The sequence below is a fragment of the Pipistrellus kuhlii genome, unplaced genomic scaffold (genome assembly GCF_014108245.1).
Source record: "Pipistrellus kuhlii isolate mPipKuh1 unplaced genomic scaffold, mPipKuh1.p scaffold_m20_p_9, whole genome shotgun sequence".
Classification (NCBI taxonomy): domain Eukaryota; kingdom Metazoa; phylum Chordata; class Mammalia; order Chiroptera; family Vespertilionidae; genus Pipistrellus; species Pipistrellus kuhlii.
The window spans coordinates 10462840-10489274 of NW_023425595.1; the positions used below are offsets into that span (position 1 = coordinate 10462840).

Genomic DNA, 26435 nt, shown 5'->3' on the forward strand with positions numbered 1-26435 from the left:
GTTCTAGTCTTTCGTCCCCTCCCTCCCCTTCTCTGCCCCCCCAGTTCCCCACAGATGTGTGTGTTCAGCCTGCTGGTTGAGTGAGAGTGGAATTTGGGGGGTGGGCGGGTAGGGAAGCAAAGGAAACCCTACAGTGATGGACTCTCCTTTTCTAGTCCCTGTTCTGTCCTTTCATTCCCTCATTTCGTACTTGGTAAGAAGGATTATTTAAAGGTGCAATATGTGACTAGTGATTCCTGATGCTCTAGGTTCTTAGCAATGTTTTACTCAGGTTGGCATTTTATGTGTGTGTGTGTGTGTGTGTGTGTGTGTGTAAGTGCGTGGCAATCTGTGAACACTTCAGTGTGAATACAAGTGTCAAATTAATTCCTCCTCCTTCGAAGTCCACTGGCTTTAGTCTGTCTGTGGTGACACATATTGATATCTACTGTATATATATATAGATACTAAACCCTCAAAAAACAACAACAACAACCAGTCATTCCTTTGAATTGAGGTGTACAAAGTTTGAATTGGTATCAAGATGTAACTATTATTTTGTAAACCTCTTTTCACTCTACTGCTGCTGTAATTACTTTGATTTAAAAAAAAAAATGTAGATTAACTTTTTTTTTTTTTCCTTCAGGTGTGTATCCACCACGAATTTCAGAATTTATGTGGATTAATTTTATTGGTACATAATCTGTTAAACTTCTCAAGGCATTAACATGGAAGGTTGTGTTTCTTTTTATTTTATATCGTGGCTCAGGTTCTATTGTGAAGAAGTGTTTGAGTGTGTCCTCCCGTGGGCAGTGGAGGACACGAGGTCTTATGAAGGAATGTCCGGCCCCTGAAAGCCTGTGGTCCTCGGCCACGGCCATGAGTCCTGCTGTAACCTTAGGATGAATGTGTCCTATCGGAGACGGGAGCCGAGTCCTCTCCGGGGGCCCTGCTCCCGGCCGGCCCGTAGGAGCCCTTCCCCCGACCCTGCCTCGCTCCTCAGCTCACCGGCACTTTGATAGCGGAACTGGACGTGTGACTGGGTGTTTGGGGTCGGCAGGGGTGAACCACGACATACTGATGCCCTTGACTCAGTTCAGAGGTCAGTGCTGTCCGCCTGTCGTCCCCTTTCCCTTTGAGGTACCGAAAGAATGACAAGGAGAGGCGGTGAGGTCTCGTGTTGGGGAGAACCTGACTTCCCAAACGGAAATTGCACTTTTTTTTTTTTTTTTTTTGCTGAATAAATCCTTTGCTGTCTTTGGTAGTAAGCAGTTCATTCAAGGCCAGACCCTTCGAGGAATGGGTTGGCCCGGCCAGGTTGGGCCCTCTGGACCCCACTTCCGAGGGGGGCCTTGGGCTGTGTAGGTCTGAATCCAGGAAGCCACACGGTTGCGGGGTGTGGGGTGCAGCCGGGTGTGGGCCGATGGCTTCCCGACCTTCACTCTGGTCTGGCCCCCAATGCAGGCAGGTCTCAGAGTCCCGTAGCTTCAGTCAGAGGTGCCCGCTGAGGCAGCAGCTCTGTGGCCACCCTCCTCCCCGCTCCAGTTGGTCAGGAAGCCCTTGTGATGGGTCTGATCTGGGTGTCACATCCCTGGGAGATGCTGTGCCCTGCCCTGCCCCTACCACTGTCATGGAGACGTCCGAGGAAAGGGCTTGCCTCTAACAATCCCTTTAAAAGCAATGAAAAAAGCAACAATAATTACAACCATATTGTATAGAAACTAAAGAAAAAACACAACAACCCGGAACCCTCTCCCTTCCACCTGGTGTGGGCTGGGGAGCTGGCCAGCAGCACCCTCGGGCCCCTCCCGCACACCATTCCCAGCCCCAGAGGAAGGCCTGTGCTGCTGGAGAGGCCTGCACTCCGAGCGGCAGGTCACACGGAGGTCACCTCGCCTCTCTGCATCCTGAAGACACCGTGGCCGGGGCGAGGGGGGCGGCGGGAGTATTTATAGCGCAGGGTCCGCCGAGGGAAGGTTCGCGTGTAACTGTGAAGGGTGTAGAGGCTGGGAGATGGTCACGGGAAAGAGGACGGTGCTTTTGAGCTCTTGCCCCAAACCCTCCCGGGAACAAATAACTCGAATTGGAGGGACGGTGGAGAGGGCGGGATTGCCCTCCGTTAGTAGCTGAGTGACATGCAGACACGCAGCCAGGGTGGGGTGAGTGGGCCTTGGTTTGGGGGATGTAGGTCCTTGGCTCTCTTCTCCAAGCAAAGACGTTTTGCCTCCAAAGTTCCATCGAGAGGCAATGGCGTCTGGGGTGTGTTCTCTGTGAGCGTGTGGTGACGGCCAGAGGTGGCCTCCTTGGCTCCCCTGGGTTTGGGCTTTGTCCAAGTTCGAGGCTCCAGGGTGGGGGTGGGGGCCCACTCTGCAGCCGATTCACGTTTGCTTTTCACGTAGAAGAAAAAGCCTGGTTCGCTTTTGGAACGATCGGTCACGCTTACTGAGCTAAACAAAGCGTCGGTGACCGATGCTGATTTACCTCCCAAGTCCCAGGTCCTGCGTTTTCAGACTGTCCAGAGCAGCCGGGAGTTCAACATACTGTAGCTTTTTTTTTTTTTTTTTACCTCCCGTGGGGCACATAAGGGTAGGATGTGTTGATGTAGACTCTAAAACTGTAATTTTTCTTGTAGCTATTTTGGAATGATGCATATTTCTAATGTTTGTTATACTTGTACAGAGTATTGCTGTCGGTTGCTTTTCTCTGTTTGTTTTTTAAGGGGAAAAAAATGGCCTGAAATGTTTTTGTTTTTTTTTTAAAGACTTACAAAGACCAAATATAAAAAAAAAAAAAATGTCAACACGTTATGCCTTTGTTTGTTTCTTTCCCAACTCCTTCCTTAGTGTCGGCACTGTTTCATTTACCACTCGGCTTACAGCCCTGCATTCAATGGGGGCGTCCTTGACCAAAACATGCTTCCCGGTGGGACTTCCCACATCCCATTAGTTTGCTGGGGCAGCCATAACAAGGTGTTACCGATGGGGGTTGGGGGGTAGGGCTGAGGCAGCAGACATTTATTTCTCCCGGTTCTGGAGGCGGAGAGTCCAAGATGGAGGTGTTGGCAGGACTCGTTTCCTTCGTGGCTTATGGACGATCACCTCCCTATGTCCTCACATGGTCGCTCCTACGTGTGTGTCTGTGTCCCATTCCCCCCTTGTTACGAGGACATCAGTCATAGTGGGTGAGAGCCCACCCTGTGACCCACTTTTACCTTCATTACCTCTTGAAAGCCCCTGCCTCCAAACACATTCACATGCGGAGGTACTTGGGAAGATACAATTCAGCCCAAAACACACATCCTGGGAGATGAAGGGGAAAGGGGGCTTGGGAGAATTGAGTGTGCATCGAAGAGGTTGGCTGTGTGTGCTCTCAGAGGGTCCCCACCCTGGTTTCAGGGGTTTGTTGTGGAAGGATTTGGGGGAAATCCCACAATTGCTGGGATCTGTGGCAACTGGGGTAGTTTTCATCTCATCCCTTTTCTGTTACGCTTGATGCAAACACTAAGCAGACAAAGAGGACTTTGTTTTGAGATCTCTCTCGCTCCTCATGCCTGAGCCAAGTGAATCCATTCGGCAGTGACGCATGGTAGATGTGATGCCCAAGTATCTACCATGCACCAGCCACTGAGGGTGTCCACGGTAACACAACAGACAGAAGTCTCAGCCCTCATGTAGCGTATGTTGTGCTCAGAGGAGTCAGACAAACAGCATGTACATAAAACCTTTAGTGTGTTAGAGGGTGAAAATATAGAGGAAAAGAGCATTTCACTCCCTGATGCAATTTGTCGTCGTCACACGACAAGGAAATCGCTCTGCACGTTCCCCATGTGTTCTCCACACAAGCCCGGCTTTGGGGGAAAGGAAAGGAGATGGTGGACAGGCACGGTGCACACGTCCAGGCCGGGAGGGGAGACCAAGGTGACTGCAGCAGAAGTCCTGCTCGGAGGAGAGGGCAGGCTAGAGGGACGGGCCAGGTGCGAGTGTGGTGCCAATGGAAAGCGAGCCCTGTGACGTGCCAGAGGGGGGCTGAAAGGGACAGGTAACAGGGGTCCCAGAAGCAGTGAGAGTCGGGTGGCATTGGAGCTGAGTCTGAAGCAAAGTTTCAGCAGGAGGATAAAGAGGGTGTGGGGGGCGTGGGGTGCGGAAGTGCATGCTTTGCAAGGAGCATGGTGAGGCTTCCTCGCGACTGGGATGTGAGCGTGCAGGACGGGGTCAGGGGAGGTGGTGGTGGATGACCCTGAAAGGTAAAAACTCTAGGACTGTATTCGTGGGTGACTAAGACAGTCTCACCTTAAAAATACTGGACCGGGTATGTGTGTATGTATAGACATACACACACATCTAGGTAAACACACACACACACACACACACACACAGTCACACACACACAATTTCACCTTCACTGTTTTCTTTGGCTGGAAACTGCACGGTAGTCACGGGTTGGCCATGACAGGATGAAGGAAGGGCACCAGCAGACGGCTGGCTGGTTAATGGGAGTAAAGGAGATACTTGACCTCAGAAAACAGGGTGCACTGAACACTCTAATGGGAGACGTGTCTCCTGGGCCTTTAGGTCCCCATGAGGTTCTCAGCAGATCAGGCGGGGTGATCCCTCATGCCTTTTGAGGACCCCCCTCCCCCAACACTCCCTTTCTTCTTTCTCTCTTCCTCCTGTCCTCCTCATATGGAGACTACGGCTAAATGCCGGCCTGCTTGCCAAGGGCACAATAACTATTGTAGTAACAGTTCCAGCACACTCCCGAGTTGTTCACTGTGACACAGCGGGTGCAACAAGGCCAGTGTGCCAGGCATGGCACCCTTTAGAATGTTGGAGTCTGCCCGAGTTCTGTCGCTATCATCAGTTTTCTGATTAAGCAAAAAGCTCCGATCTGGAGCGTATCACAGTGGAATCACTCCAGACCCAATTGCTCCCCTGGCTGAGGATAGAAAGTGTTTTGCTTTGAGAAAGATGCTTCTAGGTGTCTGGGTGTATGCAGAACAGCGAGGGCCCGAAATTTGGAGGCCAGAACCTTACCAGGTTCTCCTGTGCCCAGGATGACCGCGTGGCAGTCACAGGGCCCTTCCCCGTGGGACAAGCCCTGGGTGTCCCGGATTTTGGGTACCAGTGGCTCATGGGATGCGGTTGGCCCACGAGCAAGTCGGGTTGAACTGCAGGGTCCGCTTCTAGGCGGATTTTAGAAAATAATAAATACACTCAACCCGTGATATGGACAGGTTTCACACCATGGGTTCACCCAACCGAAGCAGCATTCTCTCATTCGTGGCCTCAGAGTCGCAACCCCAGATTCGCCATCGCGGATGGAAAGTGCTGTTTTCAATGCGCGGCTGGTTGAATCCGGGACTGAGAAGCATTCACGCGCGCGCGGATGTGGGCGCCCCTGACTCCGGCGTCCTGGGTGGGTGGTGGGTCCACCGCGCACAGTCCCTCTGCCCGAGCAGACTGGGCGTCCTCCTGCTCCAGCCGAGGGAGGGGAGAGGCCCCCCAGGAGGGGAGGGGCCCCCCAGGAGGGGAGAGGCCCCCCAGGGAGGGGCACCCTGAGCCTGAGGCCACCTGGCCATCAGCCTTCCAGGGGAAGTTTCCTAGTCAGACCCGCCACTCAGCAGAGAAGCTCGAGGTAAGTTCACTAAGAAAAACGATGGCAGTTAATTTTTTTCTTTTCTTTTTTTTCACAAATAAATGTGGTTATAATTGTGAGGCTGCAATATGCAGAGAAACTCAACATAGTGCCTGGAACACCTGATAACGGGTAGGTATCTATGGATAAACGTACGTTTTATCGATCGTCTGCTCATGGGCGGGCAGTGGGCCTGGGGGGATGTGCTTTTGTGAAGAACACCGGCATGGTCACTGACTTTGTGGAATTAATGAGAGAAAAGCAATTTATGGAACTATAGGTAGAGAAGAGCCCCTTAAAAATGAGTGAAATGACTACAAGACAAGAACAACTCCAGAATCATGTATTGGTGGGATTAAGACTGGCTTTTATTTTTATTTTTACCTGCCTAAATTTTCTGATTTTCCCCAGTGAATAAGGAGTACTTGTTAATAATAATTAATGAAAACCTAAGCATTTTTCCCTCATGACTCAATGTACTTTAAAATATATTTGTCATGTTTTACAAAGTTTTAAAAAAATACATTTTTTATTTATTTCAGAGAGGAAGGGAAAGGGAGAGAAGAATATCAACAATGAGAAAATCATTGATCGGCTGCCTCCTGCACACCCTCCCGCCTCCTCTTTTCCCCAATGGGGACGGAGCCCAAAACCTGGGCAGCCCGGAATGGAACCGTGACCTCCTGGTTCATAGGTCCACGCTCACCCACTGAGCCACGCCTGTCCGGCTACAAAGTTCTTTAAAATGAATGTTAAATGAAATTCTTATAAAATGAAAAGCTGTTGCTGGCAGCCTGTGCAGGTTAAGTTTTTGGATGGTAGATTCTGTGCTGTCAGGTGGAAGGAATCAAGGGCTTAATTTCTCCTTCCTGGCTGAATGTGGGAAGCAGAAGGAGGAGGCAGGGAGAATAGAAGGTTAAGCCCAGCTCCCCAAAGTTCTGACAGCCCTCCCATCCCTGTGGGAGATCCCTGGGACCTCTGAGTTAAAACATGAGACCCTAACCGTTACCAGTTACATCCTGTGGAAGTCACTTTCCTGTGGCCAGGTAAGGCCTTCAGACAGTTATTTGAGCAGCGCCAGCTGGGGCCGCAGGTTTGGATGCGGCCACGAGGTGGCGCCAGAGGACTGGGTTAAGGAAGCAATCCCTGAGTTAGACTGTAAGAGGGCAATGGAGGAAATTGGACTGGAAAGGGAACCAGGGAGTTGATGCCTAAAACGAACAACAGGGAGATGGAAATGGCCTTGACAGCAGTCAGTAGTTTTCCCCTTTTATGTTCATGGTTAAAAAACGAGGAAATTTAGGTAAGAAAAAGAAGGAAAAAAAATCTTTGTGGCTTCCAGCGAACAAGATGGCTCCGAGTAGCGGTCCCCTCCCACATGTACCAGGGTTGGTCTGGGTGACCAACAGAACAGAGCTGAAGTGATGATATGTTACTTCTGAGATTAGGTTGTAAAGGACTCTGCAGCCTCTCTCTTGGTCTTTCTCTTTCATGAGTAGCCATGAGAGGACCGTGTGGTCAGGAGCTGAACTTTCTGCCAATAGCCAAGTGATTTTGGAAGCAGATTCTCTAACTCCAGTTAAGTCTTCGGATGACTGCAAATCCCCATCCTCGCCCCCATCAGCTTGACTGCAACCCCCAGGAGACCTTGAGTCAGAACTGCGCAGCTGAGCCACTCCCAGATTCCCGATGCTTAGGACCTGCTTTGGGCTTTAGAGACAGATGGACCTGGTTCGTGTCCTAGCTGACCACTTACTAGCTGTGATCCTGAAGACTAGTCCCTCTATCTCCTTGAGCCTCTAGTTCTTGGTCTGTAAAAGGAGAGTACTAATAGCACTCACGCACAGCTTTAAATGAGATAATGTAGTATACAAAATTCAAGATTAACTGCTAGCTGCTGTTTTATATAGGTAGAGGCAGGAGTAAATGTCTTAGTTCTGAGAAGTTAACTGAGTAGCCTCCTCCTCCTCCTCCTCCTCCTCTTCCTCCTCCTCTTCCTCCTCCTCCTCCTCCTCCTCCTCCTCCTCCTCTTCCTCCTCCTCTTCCTCCTCCTTTTTCTCCTCCTCCTCCTCCTCTTCCTCCTCCTCTTTCTCCTCCTCTTCTAAAAAGCATTCACCACTGGGGATTGAGCCAACAACCCAGGCATGTGCTCTTGATCAGAATCAAACCTGAAACCTTCCATTTCGAAGGCTGATGCTCCATCCACTGAGCCAAACCAGCTAGGTCCTGACTCACCTTCTTAATAATGCAGATACAGTGAGTGTGGGGACCTTAGTATGCCTTTCCCGAGACAGAGCAAAAAGTGCCTCTCCTCTTGGTCGGCACAGTTTTCACACAGAGCAGGGGGCTTTCTGGGAAGGGAAGGGCCTAGGCCGCCTAACTTTTGGTCTGAGAGATGTGCAATCAAGAGAACCTCTTTTGGTGGTTCAGGGTGACATTGGCTAGGATCCACCCACATAAAAGAATATGGAAAGAGCCAAGAGGGAGCCCTCCGTGAAGGAAAGGGGGCCTCGTGTCGGTGATACAGGCTCAGCATTGGGGTGTGTGGGGAGACTTGATTTGTTGCAGCATGTGCCTGGGGAAAGAAGCCCCCCTGGATCTGGCTGACCTGGACCATTGTGTTTTTGGGAGCAGTAGATGAGCATGAGAAGGTGAACAAAGAGAACTATGACCTTGGAGCTCATGTATGGAGTCTAGTCTGTAGCAGTGGGTAGTCTACCCATGCCCATCGTATTATGCAGAACCAATCAGGTGGCGATAACCAAAGACAGGGCATGGTTTTGGAAGACCATAATCCTTTGCACTGTTCCACATGTTTCTTGGATGATTTGGTGTGGAGATAGGATTCCACATTATGTGAGAGCTAATAGACTTCTCTGTTAAGGCATGTGTGACTCAAGCCATTAGCTGGGCAGATAAAAGATATGATTTAATTTGTACTTTCCAGATGGTGAAATAAATTGTATGATGTGGGTAAACTAACTGTCATAAAAGCAAACAACCCCCAGATCTCAGTGGTTTTATATCTATGTCACAGTTTAATGTGGCTGGTACCATTCAAGGACCTAAGCTGATACAGGTTCCACCACTGTTAACCCACACTCTCAAGGTCATCCAGAGTGTCACCATCCAGCTAGCAGATGAGGAAGAGAAAGTGTAAGACCATGTGTGGGAGGTTTCTGTGGGCTGGGTTTGAAAATGACATATAATATGTTCATGCACATTCTATTGGTAGGGAAATAGCATTACACTGTGTACCCAGGGAGAAGAGGAGAGTTGTGGATATTGGTGAGCACTGTGCTCTTTGCCACATTGATTAGGCCAATGGATTATGTGCTTAGCTCAGCACCTGGCACGTAGTAGGGATTTTGTAAATGCTTGTATCCTCCTCCCCTTCTAGAGCCACCTGCCTATGGAAGAAGTAGTCAGGAAAGAATAACCTTTATTTATTATTTATTTTTTTTGCATTGACATGCAACCCAGCTGCTTGTAAGTATCTTCTTTTATGGATGTAATGGGTGTGCTGGGAGATGTTGTGTCTTGGTTTTGGTCCACAGTGTGGTTATAGGAGGAGGAACTGCAAGTTGTTGTTTCTTAGTGACTTGCACATTTACTGAGTTCTTGCAGCTTCCAGTCATGCCTTTAATTTCTCACCGGAAGCTCTTGGGAATCTCAAGGAAGTGAAAGACATTCTCCTTTAGCCCTGAAGAACCCCTAAGGGATGGCAGTAATTTGCTCCTTTGCAAACTTTACCTAACTCTTTGTCTCAACTCCTTAGAGTATAATTAGTTGCCAAAGTTTGATATTGTGCCATAAAGCCTGGATATGGGCCACAGAAACAGGAGGATGCATTGAAGCCACAGAACAAAGAACTAATTGGCTCTTTTCTTCCCTTGATGATCATTGTAGCAGCAGATAACTTTTTCTACTAAACACCAAGAGGCCATTATCTGAGTTGTAAAGGGTTAGTGGAAAAAACTGAGAATATATGGATTTGATGAACAAGTTCCTTTTTTTTTTTTTTACATCTATAGTATTATGAATATTATTTTTCAACTTGCTTTTCTAAACATAATAATATATTTTGTATCTCTTTCAACATCAGTATATGTAGATACACCCATTTGTATTAGTCAGCTCAGGTTGCCATAACAAAATGCCATAGACTGGGTAGCTTCAACACCTGGAATTTATTCCTCATAGTTCTGGAAGCTGGAAGAGACAAACAATTCAACAGGTGAACTCACATGGTTCAGATTATTGTCCCTCTTTAATCATCCTTCTGTGGTCCCAATGTGTTTGTCCACTACATCTGTGACCTCCATCCCTTATTCAAGCTTGCCTACTCTGGCACTTCTGTGGAGATGGTTATTGTGTTGGCCAACAGTGGGTTAATCTGTGTCCTTTCCTTTCTCTTGATGGTGTCCTCTTATATAGTCATCCTTGTCCACTTGAGGAACCTCTCTGCAGAGGGGAGGTGCAAAAACTCTCTCCACCTGTGTTTCTCACACCACAGTAGTCCTCTTGTGCTTTTGACCTGTCATCTTCCTCTACATGTGGTCCCCTTCATCTTCATTGAGGACAAACTGGTGGCAATGTTCTACATGATTGTCACCTGCCAGATGCCAATTCCAGGATATCATAATTGCAAGTTTCATCAAAAGGTTGATGGAGTTTGGGGACTCAACAAGGGTTGAATCACATATGTTATTGCCTTCTGGAATGGCTAAACACATTTCCCCAAACCTGAAAAGGATGATTGTTTACTGCCAGATAGCTCAGGGCATCTCAATCTACATCTTATTGCCTCCCCTTAGTCAAACACCTGAACAGCCAAGGTAATTCCTCAATCTGACAATGGATTCTGTATAAAACCATACCCTTTGAAGTGTATATCTTCACCTTGCCTTAGGAAAAATTGTGTTAATAAAAAGCAAGGGGTCCCGAGACAAGGAGAACTTGGTTTCTTTAGCCAAACTCTTCTGCACCCCCATATGCCTTTCAAAATTATGTTTAGTCTCTGGACTCATTTAATTTATGCACAGCCCCTTCTCAAGATTGCTGGACCCTTCTAGATGCTAGATCAAGACCACCGGTGTTAAATGATGCCCAACGTTTGGCAGTCACCTCATGCTGACCCCATTATCTACACACTAAGAAAAACAGGTATGAAATCATCATGAGGAGGTTGTAGGGCAAGAAAGTGAGTTCAGGAGTAGAATAAAAAACAAAAATATGAAAAAAGTAGCGTGGTCAGGGTGAGTAAATATGCATTCTGATTTTAGTCCACTATGAGGAATAGAGGAAAAATTATTCATATTTTTGTTGTATCTTAGATGAGCCTTTTATACACCATGGTGTCAATCATAGCCCTTTCATAGCTATATGTACTTTGAAGAATGTTGAAAAGTGAGCTGCATTCCTCTTTTCTTCAATGATTCATAGTGCAAAGTGCATAGACTTTAGGGAGGGAATTACCCTGACTGGAAACTCACCCTATCAAACAATGAGTTTTCAATCTATCGATAGTCAACTGCCTTTCCCACCTCTCTTCTTTCTTGGATTTACTTGCTTGAGAAAGGGATGTAGTTACAGGTGTTAGATGAGGAATTGTGCCTGGGCATGTCTTCCATGTATTAACCATGTCTTCCATGTAGTAACCAAGCCTACCTGTGTGAGATTGAATTATTGGCCCTAGTTCTTTACTCCTTCTTGTATCTGTGCCCTTTTATCCTTGCAACTTTGCATTTCTTCCCAGAGGAGGTGGTATGTGTTTTTCTGTTCCTTGACTTTGACATCAGCTGACTTGCTGTGGCTATAGGAGTGTGTGTGGAAATGACAATGGGCAAGTTGGGGGCCTAGATCTTAAGAGACCTTATGTATTTTGCTTGCTTCTTGTATGTCTGTTACCATCACAAGATGAGGGGGAGAAGCCACACCACAGCCTTGGCTGCAGAATGGCATGAAGGGACCAGAACATCTCCTCTTGACCCACCAAACCACAGCCCAAGGCACAGTTGGCCCTGCTGACCTGCAACCCCTGGCATAGGAGAATCGATGTTCATGGGGGCATGTTACTGAAGATTTGTGGTTATTTGTCACTCAGCACAAACTTATTATTATTGAGCTAGCAAATGCTTTTAACAATGGAGAGCAGAAAAGTAAAGAGGATTGGGTTAAAAATGGTTAATATTTATTAGGCTTTGATTGCCTATTTCATGTCCTTTCTGATGCTTTGAAGGCCTTGCCGTTGATTTGAATTCTCTGGAAATAGTGTCTACAAATTTCTTCCAGGTTGGCATAACTCAACAGTTCATTTATGTTTTATGGATTCATTCATCTAGATTCAGTCAATGTCGACTTGCTGCTGCTTTACAATTAGAATATTTCAAGGCTTCTTAATTAAGAGGGAAAGCAGTAAAGTATAATAGATTGGAAGTGGAGGCATGTCTTTGGATAATTAATAATTCATTGAATTAGTCTTCTGCCTAATAACTAAATTGTTGAATTGGTTAGTTCTGTGAATTAATTGTTGGTATTTCCATTATCCGCAAACTTCTAGTCAATAAATTGATTTTAGGTGAATTACTCTGCTTTGGTACCTGGAATCATGAGTGACACTCAATAACTGCTCACTATCAAAGTTCTCTCAATGTTATTTATTTTTATCATCTGGGAAAGGCTTGAGTCAGACATGAGATAATTTGGAGAACTTTCTGTTAATTATTTTTAGTTTAAATATAGAAATAATGTTAATAGATTGCCTAACAATGAAAAATACCAACTTTACAAGTGCATGAAAATAACCAAGGTCACATTTGGATTCATTAGCAGAGTAATTGATATTCCTTATATTTGTATAACACCTTGTGTATATTTCATAGCACTTTTATGTCCATTATTTCATTGGAATCTGTGATGTCAATGAAAAATGAATTAATCATTCCCAATGTACATTTTTGGAGGTTGAAACATCATTTAGATTAGCTGCTAGGAATAGATTCTAAAACAAGATAGGAGTTAAGAAGTAGACAGTTCAGGATGGAAAGGGACTCTATCTTGTTGACCCATCTATTGTAGCTTCATACTCAAAGTTACCTCGAGGTTGAAGATGGCTGGCAGAGCTCCAGTTCCAATGGCAGCATTCCTGCCATCAGAAAGAGGAAGGGGCAAAATAAATGCATGTCCCTTCCTGAAGTTGCAAGGAGGCTGGGTAATGGTTCCACGTGGGTTTGTTCCCAGATACAAATTCACAGGTCCTATTACTATAGAAGGGGGAGAACAAAACAGGTGTTGGGACACCAGCAATTTTTGATCCTGAATTAATCAGGCACAAAGTCTGGGCACAAATTCAGGTATTCTGACTTGAGACCAGATGTTACCTACTTTGTAGACTCCCATCTCAGGTAGGTTTTATTTTTCAATTGAGGTGAATTTTAATTGGGGTAATATTTTGTGAAATGCATGAACCTTTAGTGTTCAGTCCAATGAGCTCTGACAGATTTACATATCTTTGTAACCAATATCCAAACCAAGATGTAGAGTATTTCTATCATTCCAGAACCTTCTATTATGGCCATTTCCAGGTAATCTCTAGTCCCCCCAGGCAACTGCTGATCTAGTTTCTATTATGGTTTCAGTTCAGTCATCTTTAAGCCCATATAAATGGAATCATTAAGCATGCACTCTTGTGTCTGGCTTCTTTCACTCACTAGTATGGTTTTGAGATTCATCATGTTGTGGGTTACATTAGTTTGTTCTTTTTATTTTATGAGTAGTATCCCATTGCACAAATATGCCACAGCTAAAATAAATATCTTCTATTGTTGGTAGACATTTGGGTTGATTTCAGTTTTTGGGTATTATGATAAACTCTGCTATAAACATTCTTTGACATTTATATTTTTTAATTAGAAGCATAAGCCTATAGATTCATTTGTTTGTTTTTCTTAAAAATAAGATTACCTCAGGAAGAGTGTGTATAGATATATTCCTAATTCATAAAGAATCTGTACATATTCTGTAATGGTGGAATTTAAGTGGAACTCAAGAAGTGTGCCATAGGCAATAATTTAATCTTTATCAGATTAGGAAATAACATCAAACTGTTATGAAAAAGGCAGTTTGTGACTTTAGATGAACAAACAGTTTTCTATCACAAATATTTTAAAAAATATTTAAGAGGGAGAGAGATAAATATCAATGAGGAAAGAGAATCATTGATTGGCTGCCTCCTGTATGCCTCACAATGGGGATCAAGTCCGCAGCATAGGCATACACCCTAACCAAGAATCGAACCATGACCTCTTGGTTAGTAGGTCAGAGCTCAACCACTGAACCACATTGGCTGGTCTATCACAAATATTTTAACAAGTGTAGTTTTCTATAGCAAACATTCATAGACACGTTTAAAAACCTATCCTCCTTAGATTTCTTAACCTAAATCTTTCAATATAAGAAATATTTTGACTGATAGATTGTCACAAAAAGTTCACTTAATGATGACTTATTACAGAATATAGGTTTTCCTTAACTGTTTGGAGCTTTAATGTAATTATTTGAGAATCTTTTGTTTCTTTGTATGTAAAGGATAATGGTTAATTCAGTGTTTGTATTCTCAAAAGCAATTATATTAAAACCTTTAAAAAAATCTTACAGCGTCTCACTAAATTTTGTTAATCACCATTAGCTGAAACTCGGCATCTTGTTTCAACACTTAACTTTAATCAAGGCTGAATTAATGATATTTATGAATAACACGGGCATAGAGCACATTTATCTTACAAAGTGCTGTTATAGCATTTGTTAACCTTTTACTAAAAAAATTTTAATGCAAAAAAAGTTGTGGTTAAAGCATGGTGAGGAACTCACATTGTAACCCATACCCAGTTTCAATAATTATCAGTTCAGGGTAAAAGCCCTTTCATCTATAGCAGAACATTTCAGCAGCAGTAGTAATATGATTTTGGGTCAAATAATTCTTTGCTCTGGGGTATATCCGTGCATTGTATATGTTTCATAGCACCTCTGTCTTCTACCCATTGAGTATGGGTAGCACCTCTATCCCACCCAGATTGAAGTAGCTGCTGCTTATTAACTATTGTTGAACGAGTGAGATTGGGGTGATTCAACGTAGAAATCCAAAGTCAGGATAAACACAGAGGCTCCCTTGTTCTCTAAAAGTTGTCTGAACCACTAAGTTAGTGTGACAAGAGGGTATGGCGGTCTCCATGGCCCACTCCTTTAATTGGGATGTAATGCTCTGGGGTCTCATTAGCAAACCTCAAGGTCCTTTTTGCTAACCATGAAGGCGCTACAGCTTCCAAAGCTGAGGTGTTCGCGTTGGCAGTGGCTTTGGCTGGGGCGATTCCACATGAGCTTCCCCAAACCCTCTGTGCTTAAAAGCTGATGGCAGCCCTTCTGTCCTCTGGCCAGACTCCCTGACTAGCGCTGCTCAGCTGTGGAGGCTGCAGCTCACTAAGGTGAGTGCCCTGATAGTTTTGCTCTTTTGAGGACTCTCTGGCTAGAATAAACCTGCACAGAACAAGGACCCTTACAGAAAAAAATGTTCTTAACTTGCTTGCTTTCTCTGTTTTGTGCTCAGTGCCCCAATGAAAGTCTTGCTGAACAGGGTCTGACTATTCTTTGGTTCCTGTTTTCAGATGCATCAAGTGTGAGTTGGTGCACGCATGCACGCACACACAGTTAATTCAAGTGGGGCAAAAGTAGGTCTACAGTTGTGAATACATGAAACATAGTTGATTCTATTTTATTATGTATTAATTATTGCTTGGTTTTTCATATGAACACATGTAATCTTACTTTTGCCTACCCCATATATATATATTGAATATTTTCCCCTTTAGATTCCCATGGCATCATTAGACTCCTCCTTCGGTCATTTTCTTGCTCATAACTTAGCTGCTGAGAACACGTCTTCTTGGATGGTCAGATGCTCACCCTGCTCTGGTCAGGAGTGCGCTCTATAGTGCCTGAGAGGACAGCTTTGAAGATAGGGACACTGGCTTGCATTTCTGCTTCTAACCCTCACTGGTGTGAGAACTTGGCCAAGCCACTCATGTTGCTCTAATCCTCATTTTCTTCACCTGAAAAACAGGAACAGTCATACCAGCTGATGCAAAATGATGCTCAGTGGATTAAGTGAGAAGATGCATTTAAAGTGCCCTGACAAACAGCATTGCTTAATAAGTGCAAGAAAACGATGCACTGCTGTGGTTACCATGCCGTCTACCCGTGGAGCTGTTCAGGCTCACAGAGCGATTTCACACACACAGTTTATTATTCAGAGGCTTGTCCTATGAATGCCCAGATCAAGGCTGCAGGCTGCAGGCTGCTGAGTTCTCCAGCCTTCGCCCTGGGCTGCCCATTGTGTGGGCTTTGATACTACATTAACTTTTTGGATATTAGAGCAATTCCAGAGTGTGTTTCACTAAGGTATGGTTGTGGTGTCTTTTCCCAAAGCTCCGACAAAGTGCTGTTTCATATAAATGAATCCTCTGATACCCGGAGCTTGAAAGACTTATTTACAGTTTAACCTTTTAAGGTAGAAATGTTCCTAAATTGCATTGCAAATTTCCTTTTACTTTTAATACAGAGAATGTATATGGAAACTGGTGAGAGATCAAATTCAGTGTAAGGCACGACAAATGTAATGTAAACCTCAGTCCCCAGGATCCTCAGGCAAAGTGGTGAGAGAGATATGATGCAAAACTATTTATCTGCTTTCTTGTGATTTTAAAATTCATCGAGTATTGATTATCATTATCAATGAAATTATTTTTTTTTGTATTTCTAATTTTCCAGCCTAGAATCTATGGATAGGGGAAATAGAGTGCCACACAGAGGGAGATTGTTGTTTGTGGTCACTTAGTGACCAGTGACAAAGTTGGACTAAAACCAGAGTGTTTTGGTTACCAGACCAATGCCGCCTTCATGGTGTCACCCTGCTTCCTTTGGGCATTTTCAAGTCCAATGTTAATCTCTCTGAAGTTTTCAGTAGTGGGAGACTTGAGCAGGTAGGAGGGTGTAGCAAAGAAGCATTACATAGGAATGGGTAGGAATAGACTATCACAACAGGGAAAGGGGACTATTGCAATGAGTGAACAATGAGACATGCCAGTGTCTCCCAGACTTGGTTGTAACTCCTGTTGTGGCGTTTTCCATCTGTGACCTTGAGCAAGCCACTCAAACTTAAAATGTTTAGAGCTTCCTTTTTTTCTCATCTATAAAGTGGAAATATTAATAATTATCTCAAAAGATTGTGATGAGAGTGGACTAACATCAGGAGTGAAGCTCATGAACATGCCTGACCCACAGCAGCTCCACCTGGTGGCAGCAGCGTGAACTGCAGAAAGTGAGAAGTCCTGTTGGCATTCTGTCTTGTTCAGGTGCTCACAGAGACTGTGAGGTCTGAAGGTGTTCGCAGTTTGAGGATGCTGTGAGGAATTTGTACAGTACAAAAGAGGGTCTAACAAGGACAGAAATGAGTCCAGGGAGGAGAGATTTGAATATGTTTAGGTTGGAAAAGAGTAGTCTGGGTTGAGAGTTAGTGATTGATCTTTAATCACTGTCTTTCCTAACGACTGAAAGAGCGAATAACTGTCTTCATACTCATGAGATTCTGTCAGGACCCTAAAAATATTCATGCCCTTCACCTCATCCTTCCCATTTTGAAGTAATGATCTAAGGAAAATTGTCCAGAAATTTATAGAGGAAGGTCATGTACTATAGTATAAAACAGGGAGTAACATAAAAGCTCATCAATAGAGAAATGGTCAAATAAATTATGGTATTTAAAAAAAATGCACCATTTAAAACATCTTTGGAAGATGATCACCTTGGGGGAAATAAAGTGTTAAGAGAAAAAGCTGAATATAAAACTATGTATACATCTTATTCAGATTTGTAAGAAATGTTTGCTTAATTGACAGAAATTCACCATGTTACTGTGTTTCACGCTGACCATCCTAGGAGATAATGTTCTACTAGTTCCATCTGACTAGGAGGAAGCTGGGTTTCCCAGAGGTTGAATAGTTGCCAAATGTCATTCTGCTGGGGGGTGGCAGAGCTGGGATTCAGCCCATGGGACTGGGCTCAAATGCCTGGGGTCTTGCTGTGTTGCCATCCCCTACCTGGACACCCGCTGTGCAGTCCCATGCAGGCACTGGGTCTTATGGGAGAATGTCCTTATTGGTTCTTTTTGGAGTGTTACAGAGGGTCCTATAGAAACAATGAGCATGTTTTATACTTACAGTGAGACTGAAAACAAACAAAATGCTAAAATTTATTTATCATACAATAGGTTACCTACCTGTTCAAATTTGTTTTTTTGGGGGGTATACACATGATTATGTTATTTTCGGTTATAGTGTTCTCTTTCAGGAGCTCTCTCTCCTGTCTATCTTGTGGGTAAATGTAATTATTTGATCAATCCATTTTCAGAATTTTAGAAAAGAATAGAAGGAAAATTTGCTGTAAAATACATGTATTTCCAATGGGAAATTTCTGGGAGAGGGAGATGCTTAATAAGCCTGGGCAGAGTACTGTGGGAGATGACAATAATTTCCTTGTTCCTGCCTTGGGCCGCGTCATTGCTATTGTGCTCCTCATTTCCAGCTGCATCTAATTTCAACTCTGAGTCAAATCCTTTGTGCCAGCCTCAGTGATGCTGTGCCTCAGGCACTTTGGTTGCTCCTCTCAGACTTCTGTGAGCCCTCCCTCAGGATCCTGCCTCCTAAGATACAGAGACTGCAACCTATAACTGTGGAGGGTCCTCTACTTTTCCGCTATTAACAAGGGTAATTTGACTTGATATTTTTGCAGCTACAGTAACAAGATGTGATAAAAGCAGTGCTGATAGGCAGTTCTGTGGGATTTCACTTCCTTTGTCCCCACTTTCCACCCCCTAAAAATATGCCATTCACCTCAGCCTTCCCATTTTAAAGAATTGATCTTAAGAAAAATTGTCCAGAAATTTAGAGAGGTAGTTCATGTACTAGAGTATAAAGTTGCACTCATGATTACTTCATTTTCCCAAGTGGATTGATTGATGTACCCAGAAGAGAAGGCCTGAAGCCTGACTTCCTAATGTCAACACATCTCTCCCCCCTGACTTAAAAAAAATCTTATTTTATCCTCAAAACAGCTGCTGGGAAAAGCATTTGATACGGTCCGAGGCATATAAGGGTCAGTGACAATCTTTGTTGGCATTTAGTGGACTCAGAACTCTCTGTTGAATTGAAACAGTTTTTAATCTTATAATCCTTTCCAGGATCCTCTATTGGCACAAATTACTTAGAATAGGAAACATTTACTATTTATGTATTTACTTATTCGTTCGTTTATTTGGTAAACATGCTTCCATCATTTTCCCAGGTCTGTCTTTGGTCTATGTTCTGACACTATCCATGTTCCAGGCTAGACGTTAGCATGGGACCTCATAATTTCCAGATAACAAAGTGTGTTCCAAATATAGAGTTTTAACTGTGGCATAAAGGAGTTGTGGGTGTCTGTTATGACTATGTGTGATCTTGAGAAAATAACTACGATATTTTGATGCTGCCTATGTAAGAGGAGGGAATGAATCAAATACATTTCCAAATGTGTTTGTGTTGGTTTGAACTAATGTGTGCAAGGAGCTAATCCTGTGTCTGGCAGAGGTTAGTGTCCGTAAATATTAGCTCAATATGTACAATTGTAAAGTCTTATGTATGTGTAAGTTGGTATCATTATTTTTGACCTCTATAACTATCATTTACTTTTTCATTAACTAAGAAATATTAATTGAGCACCGACAGTATACCAGGCAGTGTTCTAAGCACTTGGAATGCATTAGAGAACCAAACAGACAATGAGCCCTGCCTCATGGAGCTCATATTCTAGTGATGGGAGCAGACAATAAAGTGTAAATATAATAAAAAAATTAATTATGTAATATATTTGAAAGCAATATGTGTGATGGAAAGAAGAAAAAGAAGATAAAGCAGAACAGGGTAAGGGCAGTTGGGAGTCCTGAGAGGTTGCAATTTTATTTATATTTATACGTTTTTGAATTTAAATTCTTTATTGTTGAAAGTATTACATATGTCCCCTTCTCTCCCCACATGGACCTCTCACTGCCCATTCCCACCCCCAGCACATGCCCTCACCCTCCTACTGTCTGTGTCCATGCATACAAGTCCTTTGGCTGATCTCTTACCATCCCTGCCTTCCCTCTGGAGAGGTTGCAGCTTTAGATAGAGTGATCAAGTGTCCTCTTGAGAAAGTGTTATTTGCACAAAGACTTCAGGAAGGCCAGGGAATTAGCCAATAGACATCTAGGGGAAGCATGTTCTGGGTAGAAGTTACAACCAGTGCAGAGTTCCTAAGGTGGCAGCATGGCTGAGGTGTTTTGAATACCATGGAGGCCAGTGTACTTGGAAAGGAGGGAAGGGAGGAGTAGGAGGAAACAGGTTAGAAAGGCAATGGGGATCAGATTATGAAGGGCCCCTGTGTCATGGCAGAGGTTCTGGATTTTATTCAGAATGGGATGTACATCCTTTGTAGGGCTTTGAGGGAGCCCTCTGATTATTGTGATGAGATTAGACTCATGGTAGGGTATGTGTTAGGAAGAGAATTAGGGACATCACTTAACAAGCCAAGGAGAGGTGATTGTGGCTCAGAACAGGATGGAAGCTATGGAGGTGGTGAGGCTATATTTTATGGTGGACAAGACAGGAGGAGTTCTTAATTGATTAGATGTGAGATGTGAGGAAAGAGGAATCAGGATGACTTTAAGATTTTTAGGCTGAGCATTCAGAAAGTTGGACTTGCCAACAACTGAGCTAGAAGCCTTTCAGAAATGTATGTTTTAGGGGAAAGATCAGGAGTTTATTTTTGGATATGGTTGGTGGACTGGGCAGGTATTTATTAATTCCTTATTTCACAAACATTTATTGAATGCATTTTATGTGCTAGATAGTGAACATTATCTAGAGTCAAGCGGTCGGGAGCCTTGTGATCAAGCAACACCTAGCTTAGTGCAGAGAGTAGGCATGTAAATAAACAATTACAGAACAATGTCACTAACACCGTGAAGATGGTATATGCCAGGAACAATAGAACACAGAGGAAGTGACAGACATCCTTACCTTTTTAAACTTTGAAAACAAGGTTCTGAAAAATTAATTGATTTGCCAAAACTCACAGTTAGTATAAAGCACAGCTGGAGAATTGTGATATTGTTATATTTTAATAACAAATATATATTTGGTATTTGTCCACATATGTAGCACAGAGCTTCTAAAACCCTTGGAATTTCCTGACCAGTGATTAATATAAAGGGTCGGTTGTCATGCTAATGAGGTGACCTTTGGAATACCCGTAGATCATCTAAGGATAGGGGCCAAGGTTGACTTGATCACCAATGATCTATGATTTAATCAATCATGACTAAGTAATGAAGCCTCTATAAACATCCAAAGGGTGGAGTTTGGAGAGCTTCCAATGGTGAACAGATGAAGAGTTGGAGAACGATGTGCTCAGAGAGCATGGAAGCTCTTACCACAAACCTTGCTCCATGTATCTCTTCCACTTGGCCATTCCTGACCTCTACATACTTTTATAATAAACTGGTAGTCATGTAAGCTGAATTTTTCTCTGATTTCCGCACTAGCAAATTAGTGGCAGTTATGTCAGAAGCATACACATACAGTGTGTGTGTGTGTGTGTGTGTGTGTGTGTGTGTGTGTGTGTGTAACTTGTGTGATCTGATGCTATATCTCCAGATAATGTAAAAAATTGAGTTGAATTGTAGGACTCCCATCTGGTGTCTGAGAATTGCTTGTATGTGTGGGGAACCCCTCTCCCCAATTGAAATTGGATATTAGAATCATTATTAGACGTCAGTAGAGTTTTCTGACTCCCTGGATTTGGGAAATTTTCTTATATCACATAATTTGTGTCATTGCAGAGCTAATCACTTTGTTGATGTTCAGGGCAGAGAATCCATGGGCACCAAGAACAACGTGACTGAGTTTGTGTTGTTCGGCCTTTTCCAGAGCAGGGAATTACAGCATGTGTGCTTCGTGGTCTTCTCCCTCTTCCACATGCTCACTCTCCTGGGGAACCTCATGGTCATCATCACCATCAATGCCAGCAAGACCCTGCATGCTCCTATGTACTTCTTCCTCAGCCACCTGTCTTTCGCTGACATGTGCTATCCGTCTGCTACTACGCCCAAGATGATCACTGACACTTTCGTGGAGCACAAGACCATCTCCTTCAATGGCTGCATGACCCAGCTCTTTTCTGCCCACTTCTTTGGTGGCACTGAGATCTTCCTCCTTACAGTCATGGCCTATGATCGCTATGTGGCCATCTGTAGGCCCTTGCACTACATAACTATCATGGATCGACGGAAGTGTGGTTTGCTGGCAGGGGCCTCCTGGGTGGCTGGCTTCTTCCATTCCATCCTGCAGACCCTCCTCACAGTGCAGCTGCCCTTTTGTGGGCCCAATGAGATTGACAACTTCTTCTGTGATGTTCATCCCCTGCTGAAGCTGGCCTGTGCGGACACCTATGTAGTGGGACTCATTGTGATGGCCAACAGTGGCATTCTGTCTTTAGTGTGCTTCATCATCCTCATTGTGTCCTACGTGGTCATCCTACTAAACCTGAGAAGCCGGTCATCTGAGGGCCGCCGCAAAGCTCTGTCCACATGTGGCTCACACATCATCACCGTTATTTTGGTCCTTGTGCCCCCCATGTTCATGTACATTCGTCCCTCTACCACCCTGGCAGCCGACAAACTTGTCATCCTCTTTAACATTGTCATGCCACCTTTGCTGAACCCTCTGATCTACACCCTGAGGAACAACGAGGTGAAAAATGCCATGAGGAAAGTGTTCAGGATCAAGGGGAATTCGGGAGAGAAGTGAGTGACACTCCGGGAAATCTCATCCAGCCTGGAACTTGGGAGACTTCCCATTCTGTAGCACACACACAGGCTTTGCATCTCCAGTTTGATGCTTGTAATGACAACTGTTCTTCCAGCTCTTTATAAAAAAATAAATTTATTGAGGTGACATGAGTTAATAAGATTATATATGTTTTACAACTTCTGAATATTGCATTGTGTGCCCTCTACCCAAAGTCAAATCCTCTTCTGTCACTATGTATTTGACTCTTTTTAACCTTAAGTACCTCCATTCTTTTCCCTCTGATGACCACCATACTGCTTTCTGTGTCTATGAGTTATTGTTTGTCTCATAAGATCTTTTCATGGTAATAATCCCATATGTTTCTTCAATCCTCCATTCATTAAATATCTATTGAGTGTTTGCAATGAGTGAGTTAGTGGATACAAATAAAAGTAAGATGGCCCAGCTGGTATGGATTAGTGGTTGAACATCAACCTATGAACCAGAAGGTTATGGTTTGATACCTGGTCAAGACACATGCCTGGGTTACAGGCTTGATCCCCAGTGTGGGGTGTGCAGGAGGCAGCTGATCAATGATTCTCTCTCAATTGTTGTTTCTATATCTTTCTTAATCTCCATTCCTCTCTGAAATAATAAAAATATATTTACAAAAATTTCTGCCCTCAAGGAACTTACAGTGAAATGGGTTCTTAGTATGATAGTTAATGCCTCATCCAGGAAACATACAAGAGCTTGTGAATTACAGAATCTCTTGGAAGTTCAAGTATCTTACCTATCTATACTAAAAAATATTAATATGCTAATTAGACTGGGATATCTTTCAGAGAGCTTCTGGACATTCTTCTGGACAAAGCCACATTGGCGGGGCCAAGGCAGAGGCGGATAGGGGTGATCAGGACAGCAGTTGGGGGCAAGCAGGTCAATAGGAGTGTGGGACAGTTGGGGGTGATCAGGTGGGCCAGGGGGGCAGTTGGGGGTGATCAGGCCAGCCGGGGGGCAGTTGAGGGCAATCATGCTGGCAAGGGGCGGCATTTGGGGGAGAGCAGGCCGGTAGAAGGGGCAGGTGGGGGTGAGCAGGCTTGCGAGGTGGGTAGTTAAGGGTGATCAGGCCAGAAGGGAGGGGCAGTTGAAGCTGATCAGGCCAGCAGGCAGATGGTTAGGGGTGATCAGGCAGGCAGGTGAGTGAATAGGAGCCAGTAGTCCCAGCAGTCCCAGCAGTCGGACATCACCTGAGGGATCCCACATTGGAGAGGGTGGAGGCCAGGATGAGGGACTGACCCCCCTCCCCGTGCATGAATTTTGTGCACCAGGCCACTAGTACAATATATAATAGTACAATATATAATAGCACTAGGTAATTAGCTTTACTGTGGCTAACATGTGCCTAATGAAATTAATTTAATCTCATGATATTAGAGGCACTTTTTCTTTTATTCCTTCATTTTATGCTCTCTCAGCAGGCAGATGAATTAAATATAGAGAGGTTAAATGATTTACTTAAAGTCACACAGAGAATCCAGAGCAAGATAGCGACCAAAATCCAGGTTCCTAAAATCTGCTTTCAGGACTTTTCCACTTCAGGATTCCTTGACAAAGGCTAAATGAATGGACACTAAGCAGTACAGACAAGGTTGTTTTGAAGGACCATGGATTGGTGATGGCCTGGGATGATGGTGAGCAGAGCCAGGAGAACAAGCTTCAGTACCTCACTTGATTCCTCTCCAGCTGAGCAGGGATTGCCGCCCACACTCATCCCCTTTGCTTTATTTTGTTTCCATGTAGAGGGAGCCAATTTGTGCAAATTGGATTTAGAAGAGCAGGATTAGATGTCCTTAATTTCATCCAGTTGGGTCTCAATTTTCACATTTACGAAAGGACACAGTGACAACGCCAGTTTCAGAAGGACACACAGGAGGACACATAGGACCTTGCAAAATCCTATATCAAAGTCTGTTTTTCAGAGGTAGCTACTGCCTCTGTTGATAATGTCTTCTGTTCTCTTTGACCCTGCCCTTTCTCCTAAAGTCCGTCTAACTCAGATTGGTTATTCATTCCTCAGATGTTTACCGATCACCTCAAATTAACTTCTTTAATCATTACAACAGCCCCATGAAAAAGGCATAATTCTCAGGGGAAGTATGATCAGGGTTGGGTGAGGATGGTAGTGTAGAAAAAACTTTTTGTTTCATCAGATGCCTAACAAGCACAAATGCAAAATGTTGACTTTGACTATGAGAATAACAGCAATAAAATAGCCACTGGTATCTTGAAAGCAGTGTTCTCAGAAGTATTTGTACATCAGCTTAATTAATCTGTGTTGAATAAATCACCTTCTTTTAAAAGTCCTTGGAAAAATGTGGGATCATGGCCCTGGCCAATGTGGCTAAGTTGGTTGGAGTATCATCCCATACACCAAAAGGTGGTGGGTTCAATTCCCATTTGGGGCACATACCTAGGTTGTGGGGTAACCAATGGATGTTTCTCACATCGATGTTTCTCCCCTCTCTTCTGTCCCTCCTTCCTCTTTTTTTTATAAAATCAATAAAATAATTTCATGGGGTGAGGATAAAAAAAAAAAAAGACTGCTCTTGTACTTTATATGAGCCACTAATGCTCCATGGTGTAAATCATAGCCCTTTCAAAGCTCTCTGTACTTAGGAGAATGTTGAAAATTGGGCTCCTTTCCTTCTTTTCTCTAGTGGTTCAGTGACAAGTACATAGACTTCAGGGAGGGAATCACCTGGACTGGAACTTACCCTGCCATCTTCTAGCTGTGGAACTTTGTGTTCATTCATTTTACCTCTTGGTGCTGGCATGCTGGGTATGGGGAAAGATGGTGGTACTCAGTGACAGAAGTTTATTTATGCTTTTCCCCTATCAATGTGATCTTGTGGGAGTTCCAGTAAAGCTTTTCTACTTCATTTACTATCTGAACATGAATGGTAGAAATGCAGGGAATGGCTTCATTTCAGCCTGAGGGTGTTAGCCTACCCAGCAACCTCAATTATGTATGTATGTATGTATGTATGTATGTATGTATGTCTGAATGTATGTATGTCTAAAATAATAGTTATGGGGCCTGCTTCAACAGCACTAAGGATGTTCAACAGAATAGTTATGGGGATGTAATGTAGAGCACAGGGAATATAGTCAATAACATTGTAATAGCCATGTATTGTGCCAGGTGGGTACTTGGCATATTGGGGGAACCACTTTATAAATTATGATTGTCTAACCACTATGCTGTACACACGAAACTAATATAAAATAATGTTGAGTGTAAATTATAATTGAAAAAGAAAATTAAAAAGAGAAGTGAAGAGTAGAGATTTGTGGTTGGGGAACAGAATTTCGAAGACATTTTTAAATGGTACTTGGTGAGAAGTGGAAAAATGTGTCGATATAATAGGATTACTGGGCAATGTTGATGGGCCTTTTGAAGTTGGTGACAAATTGATAGTGACAAAATCCTATTTTGTGACTTTTTCTGGAAGCTTTCAGGGAACATATGGAAGAAGGCTTAGAGTAGGATTCATTCAGTATTGGGAATTACACATGCTGAATAGGTAAGAGTACTGAAAATGTAAATGGTTACAATTTTTATGGAGAATTTTTATGCACATGTCAATAATTATTAAACGTGTATATCAATATCATCAAGATTAAAAATATATTTATACACTGAGTGGCCAGGTTATTATGATCTCTAAACACAATAATCGGGCCACTCAGTATATATATGTGTATATTAAGCCTGGTGCATGAATTCGTGCATGGGTGGGGTCTGGTCAATTGGCCAGGGGGAGGGGACATAGGCGGTTGGCTGGCCTGCCTGCTGGTAGAACTCCTGTTAGAGGGGATAATTTGCATATTAGTCTTTTA

At 43.7% G+C, this 26435-nt stretch overlaps 1 protein-coding gene and 1 long non-coding RNA gene across 2 annotated transcripts; both read left to right on the plus strand.

Moving 5' to 3' along the window:
* The first annotated feature begins 21 nt into the window (after positions 1–21).
* LOC123651846 lies at positions 22–21367 on the plus strand. The gene is made up of 3 exons (XR_006740798.1): positions 22–310; positions 1144–1146; positions 21326–21367. It is a non-coding gene; the product is annotated as an uncharacterized LOC123651846 (long non-coding RNA).
* A 253-nt stretch (positions 21368–21620) lies between these two features.
* LOC118713690 (olfactory receptor 4S1) lies at positions 21621–22550 on the plus strand. The gene has a single exon (XM_036428564.1). It carries the CDS (start codon positions 21621–21623, stop codon positions 22548–22550), a length of 930 nt encoding a protein of 309 aa, XP_036284457.1.
* Positions 22551–26435: the final 3885 nt, after the last annotated feature.

Coding starts and splice junctions, on each gene's coding strand:
- LOC118713690 (XM_036428564.1), top strand. CDS start 21,621: ATGGGCACCAAGAACAACGTGACTGAGTTTGTGTTGTTCGGCCTTTTC.